The sequence below is a fragment of the Cherax quadricarinatus genome, chromosome 7 (assembly GCF_038502225.1).
Source record: "Cherax quadricarinatus isolate ZL_2023a chromosome 7, ASM3850222v1, whole genome shotgun sequence".
NCBI classification, from domain to species: domain Eukaryota; kingdom Metazoa; phylum Arthropoda; class Malacostraca; order Decapoda; family Parastacidae; genus Cherax; species Cherax quadricarinatus.
In genome coordinates, this window is record NC_091298.1 from 4033381 (window position 1) to 4039957 (window position 6577).

Below are 6577 nucleotides of genomic sequence, written 5' to 3' on the forward strand. Positions count from 1 at the left end.
AATGTGTGAATTTTATAAGATATTAAATCTGCTGTAAAGTAGAAGTTACCACAGTTGCTGCTTGCAGATGACAAAGTGAATATACTTAGAATGAAAACATGTAGAAGTATAGGACTAAATCTTACATTTGAAGGAAAGAGTATCAAGTGAATGTATTTAGATGCTTGAGAGTAAATGGTTGTATGACTGCTGAAGTACTTAACAGAATAGGTGGGGGAAGAAAGTAGCTATTATGTTGAGGAATCTGTAAAGAGAGAATGAAAAATAACCTAGTATAGCAATGTAGAAGTTTATGTGTGTAGTGAAGTATTTAGTGTACATATTCTGGAAAGAGAACTAGGGAGCAATTGACAATGAACAGATTTCAAGAAATTTTGCCTTGTTGGGAAATAGTCCTTGTTAGAAAAAAAATAAATTATCCTTATTTTGTATTCCCAGTTCCTATGGATGTTCCCGAGTCCCAGAATACAGCTATCACGTGGGATGATCCTGAGGAGCGTGAGGCGAGATTAAAGTTAAAAAACCAGCTTACGAAAGATACACAGGATATTATTATCCAGAACCAGCTGGTAGGTGTTAAAATTTTGTTTTCAACCAATGATGGTTGCTTTATAGTTGAGGAATCTGATGAAGTTATCTATTGACTACATTATTTTGTTATATATAATTATATGAGAGATTTAGATAAGTAAAATATTGAATAATGAAATTTTAATCATCCATATTCTTGTTTTAGTAATGTTGAAGTTACAGTAAGGCCCTGTTTTATAGCATTTCGCCTTACGGCATTCCACTAATATGGCGATTTCAAATTATGACCAAAATTCTATACGGCACCATCTTTCTAATACGGTGCACGCCACCCGGTTTGTTTACATTCTCTGTGAGCACCGTCTCTCTCCATTATGTTTGAAAACTTTTCAAAATTTCAAGTGTTTTAAAGTTATTTCATATTTTATATCTTTCTTTCAACACACCGGCCGTATCCCACAGAGGCAGGGTGGCCCAAAAGGAAAAACGAAAGTTTCTCCTTTTACATTTAGTAATATATACAGGAGAAGGGGTTACTAGCCCCTTGCTCCCGGCATTTTAGTCGCCTCTTACGACATGCATGGCTTATCTGGAGTTTATCTGGAGAGAGTTCCGGGGGTCAACGCCCCCGCGGCCCGGTCTGTGACCAGGCCTCCTTAGGTCAGTGTCCCAGGATGCGACCCACACCAGTCGACTAACACCCAGGTACCCATTTTACTGATGGGGAACATAGACAACAGGTGGAAAGAAACACGTCCAATGTTTCTACTCTGGCTGGGAATCGAACCCAGGCCCTCACCGTGTGAAGCGAGAGCGTTAACCACCAGGCCACCAGAGCCCCTTATGGAGGAAGAATTCTGTTCCACTTCCCCATGGAGAATATTATATATATATACTCTGATAATTATACTTAACAGAAAGTTGAAAGTGAACATAGAAAAGAGTAAGGTGATAAGGGTATCAAATGATTTAGATAAAGAAAAATTGGATATCAAATTGGAGAGTAGTAGTATGGAAGAAGTGAATGTTTTCAGATATTTGGGAGTTGATGTGTCAGCGGATGGATGTATGAAGGATGAGGTTAACCATAAAATTGATGAAGAATAAAAGGTGAGTCATGCATTGAGGTATATGTGGAGACAAAAAACGTTATCTATGGAGGCAAAGAAGGGAATGTATAAAAGTATAGTGGTACCAACACTCTTATATGGGTATGAAGCTTGGGTTGTAAATGCTGCAGCGAGGATGCGGTGATGTCCTGTCTAAGGGCAGTGTGTGGTGTAAATATTATGCAGAGAATTCAGAGTGTGGAAATTAGGAAAAGGTTTGGAGTAAATAAAAGTATTAGTCAGAGGGCTGAAGAGGGGTTGTTGAGGTGGTTTGGTCATTTAGAGAATGGATCAAAGTAGAATGACATGGAGAGCATATGAATCTGTAGGGGAAGGAAGGCGGGGTAGGGGTCGTCCTCGAAAAGGTTGGAGGGAGGGGATAAAGGAGGTTTTGTGGGCGAGGGCTTGGACTTCCAGCAAGCATGCGTGTGTGTGTTAGATAGGAGTGAATGGAAACAAATGGTATTTGGGACCTGACGATCTGTTGGAGTGTGAGCAGGGTAATATTTATTGAAGGGATTCAGGGAAACCAGTTATTTTTATATAGTCGGACTTAGAGTACTGGAAATGGGAAGTACAATGCCTGTACTTTAAAGGAGGGGTTTGGGATATTGGCAGTTTGGAGGGATATGTTGTATATCTTTATACATATATGCTTCTAAACTGTTGTGTTCTGAGCACCTCTGAAAAAACGGTGATTATGTATGAGTGAGGTGAAAGTGTTGAATGATGATGAAAGTATTTTCTTTTTTGGGGATTTTTCTGCCTCGGTGGGAGACAGCCAACTTTTTTTTTTTCTTTAAATTATACTTATGTGTACCTCTACGTAGGTAAACTTACTCACTTTGCTGGCATACAGGTCCACATTAAAATCACTAAGAGTGTCTTATTAGTCTTCAAAGACACCATATTATTGATGATAATGACAATAATCACTGAGGTGCATTTAATGTCATATAAAATGTTAATATAGAGATTTTGCTTAATCCATCTTTATTTTTTTTTTCAAAATTATATAAAAAAAACATGCTATGTAACTTATAAACATGATAAATATACCCACAGTAGAATAAATTAACATAAATATAAGATGTTTTTCCAGTCGGCTTGCCAGAGTGAACTAAAACCATACACATTCGGCTGGTTTGTTTACAAACTCATTCTCTCTCTCTCTCTCTCTCTCTCATATATATGTTTTTATTGCATTTATGGATTTAGAAAAGGCATATGATAGAGTAAGGTGATGAGGGTATCAAATGATTTAGATAAAGAAAAATTGGATATCAAATTGGGGAGGAGTATGGAAGAAGTGAATGTTTTCAGATACTTGGGAGTTAACGTGTCGGCGGATGGATTTATGAAGGATGAGGTTAATCATAGAATTGATGAGGGAAAAAAGGTGAGTGGTGCGTTGAGGTATATGTGGAGTCAAAAAACGTTATCTATGGAGGCAAAGAAGGGAATGTATGAAAGTATAGTAGTACCAACACTCTTATATGGATGTGAAGCTTGGGTGGTAAATGCAGCAGCGAGGAGACGGTTGGAGGCAGTGGAGATGTCCTGTCTAAGGGCAATGTGTGGTGTAAATATTATGCAGAAAATTCGGAGTGTGGAAATTAGGAGAAGGTGTGGAGTTAATAAAAGCATTAGTCAGAGGGCAGAAGAGGGGTTGTTGAGGTGGTTTGGTCATTTAGAGATAATGGATCAAAGTAGAATGACATGGAAAGCATATAAATCTATAGGGGAAGGAAAGAGGGGTAGGGGTCGTCCTCGAAAGGGTTGGAAAGAGGGGGTAAAGGAGGTTTTGTGGGCGAGGGGCTTGGACTTCCAGCAAGCGTGCATGAGCGTGTTAGATAGGAGTGAATGGAGACGAATGATACTTGGGACCTGACGATCTGTTGGAGTGTGTGCAGGGTAATATTTAGTGAAGGGATTCAGGGAAACCGGTTATTTTCTTATAGTCGGACTTGAGTCCTGGAAATGGGAAGTACAATGCCTGCACTTTAAAGGAGGGGTTTGGGATATTGGCAGATTGGAGGGATATGTTGTGTATCTTTATACGTATATGCTTCTAAACTGTTGTATTCTGAACACCTCTGCAAAAGCAGTGATAATGTGTGAGTGTGGTGAAAGTGTTGAATGATGATGAAAGTATTTTCTTTTTGGGGATTTTCTTTCTTTTTTGGGTCACCCTGCCTTGGTGGGAGACGACCAACTTGTTGAAAAAAAAAAAAAAAAATATGATAGAGTGGATAGAGGAGCAATGTGGCAGATGTTGCAAGTATATGGAATAGGTGGTAAGTTATTAAATGCTGTAAAGAGTTTTTATGAGGATAGTGAGGCTCAAGTTAGGGTGTGTAGAAGAGAGGGAGACTACTTCCCGGTAAAAGTAGGTCTTAGACAGGGATGTGTAATGTCACCATGGTTGTTTAATATATTTATAGATGGGGTTGTAAAGGAAGTAAATGCTAGGGTGTTCGGGAGAGGGGTGGGATTAAATTTTGGGGAATCAAATTCAAAATGGGAATTGACACAGTTACTTCTTGCTGATGATACTGTGCTTATGGGAGATTCTAAAGAAAAATTGCAAAGGTTAGTGGATGAGTTTGGGAATGTGTGTAAAGGTAGAAAGTTGAAAGTGAACATAGAAAAGAGTAAGGTGATGAGGGTGTCAAATGATTTAGATAAAGAAAAATTGGATATGAAATTGGGGAGGAGGAGTATGGAAGAAGTGAATGTTTTCAGATACTTGGGAGTTGACGTGTCGGCGGATGGATTTATGAAGGATGAGGTTAATCATAGAATTGATGAGGGAAAAAAGGTGAGTGGTGCGTTGAGGTATATGTGGAGTCAAAAAACGTTATCTATGGAGGCAAAGAAGGGAATGTATGAAAGTATAGTAGTACCAACACTCTTATATGGGTGTGAAGCTTGGGTGGTAAATGCAGCAGCGAAGAGACGGTTGGAGGCAGTGGAGATGTTTTGTTTAAGGGCAATGTGTGGTGTAAATATTATGCAGAAAATTCGGAGTGTGGAAATTATAAAAAGGTGTGGAGTTAATAAAAGTATTAGTCAGAGGGCAGAAGAGGGGTTGTTGAGGTGGTTTGGTCATTTAGAGAGAATGGATCAAAGTAGAATGACATAGAAAGCATATAAATATATAGGGGAAGGAAGGCGGGGTAGGGTTGGAGAGAGGGGGTAAAGGAGGTTTTGTGGGCAAGGGGCTTGGACTTCCAGCAAGCGTGTGTGAGCGTGTTAGATAGGAGTGAATGGAGACGAATGGTACTTGGGACCTGACGATCTGTTGGATTGTGAGCAGGGTAATATTTAGTGAAGGGATTCAGGGAAACCGGTTATTTTCATATAGTCAGACTTGAGTCCTGGAAATGGGAAGTACAATGCCTGCACTTTAAAGGAGGGGTTTGGGATATGGGCAGTTTGGAGGGATATGTTGTGTATCTTTATACATATATGCTTCTAAACTGTTGTATTCTGAGCACCTCTGCAAAAGCAGTGATAATGTGTGAGTGTGGTGAAAGTGTTGAATGATGATGAAAGTATTTTCTTTTTGGGGATTTTCTTTCTTTTTTTGGGTCACCCTGCCTCGGTGGGAGACGACCAACTTGTTGAAAAAAAAAAAAATAAAATATATATATCTGTCTATCTATCTATCTCTCTATCTATCTATCTCTCTCTCTCTCTCTTTACACAGGGTTTGACAAGGTTAAGGATCCCTAGCTTTATTGACAAGCTATTTACAGGTTAAGGATTCCTAACTTTATTGGCAAGCTAAGAGCTGTTACCTACATCAGCTCATTTGAAAGCATTTTTATTGTTATGAGACATACAAGTAGGGAACAGGATGAAGTTGGAGCCATCTGTGGGCCAGCATTTTTATTTGATCAACTGACTTTATCTCGTTGACATCATTATGCTGTACGAATGTGTTCCATACTCGAGTCATCCTGGGTATATATGATCTCAGATGGAGTGATGTTCTGGAGAAGGGTACAGCCAGAATGAAGTTGCTGCTTTCTGCCTGTCTTGTGGCATAAAAACTTGTTTCACGCTGTCCTCGAAGTGGATCCAAGTGTGGTACTTTGACAATATTGGCCTTGTACGTAACAGTAAGGCCACACACATCCCTCCTATGTTGAAGGCTCTGCTGAAATGACAGATGTATCCAGGATGGGTCCAGGCGAGAGATGAGACGTCTTGCTCTGTTCCCTACTCTGTCAAGCAGTTGCAGATGAGAGGGGGGGCAGGCAAACCAAGAAAGTGGAGCATACTCAAGGTGTGAGCGTACTTGTGCCTCGTACAGGATCTTGCAACCCCTACTGTCAAGCAGATGTGAGATACGGCGAAGTGCTGTAAGCTTCCTGGCTGCCTTGTTTGCAAGATTACAACATGGTTCTTCATGGTTAGTTTGGAGTCACATTTCACCCCAAGGATATCAACTTCTCCAGGTGCCAACAGCCTCCCATTCATCCTTACTACTGCACCAGCATTACCATCATGGTGCCTAGAGACGATCATCATTTGCGTTTTCTCAGGTGCAAATGTTACTTGCCATCTATTTCCCCAAGCTGATATAGCTCTCAGCTGGTGATTGATGTAGCTTAGAGCAGCTGGCATTTCTTCTCTTGGATAAGTGAATGTCAGTGTACAGTTGTCTGCATATGCATGTGATTCTGGGATGAGATGAAGAAGGTCGTTGAAGTAGACATTCCATAACAATGGACCCAGCAAGCTTCCTTGTGGAACACTTGCCCCAATAGGATGTCTTGCTGATTCCGTTCCATTGAGAACTACACTTAGAGATCTACCATGAAGGTAATCACTGAGGAGACATAGCGTAGAGCCTGCAATTCCCAGTGCTTGAAGTTTTGCTAAGAGGCCCTGGTGCCACACCTGGTCGAAAGTGCCAGCAATGTCCA

At 40.3% G+C, this 6577-nt stretch overlaps 1 protein-coding gene across 10 annotated transcripts in view; it reads left to right on the forward strand.

Moving 5' to 3' along the window:
• Nucleotides 1–6577, forward strand: part of mus101 (mutagen-sensitive 101) — a 103976-nt gene that overhangs the window by 49727 nt on the left and 47672 nt on the right. For all 10 annotated transcript variants that reach the window (XR_011391657.1, XR_011391658.1, XR_011391656.1 and 7 more), the window contains exon 15: nucleotides 439–569. Coding sequence is in view for 6 of the 10 variants with exons in the window: in XM_070082224.1 (XP_069938325.1) it covers nucleotides 439–569 (131 nt within the window). In the remaining 4 variants the exon portion in view is untranslated. The remainder of the gene's footprint in view (nucleotides 1–438; nucleotides 570–6577) is intronic.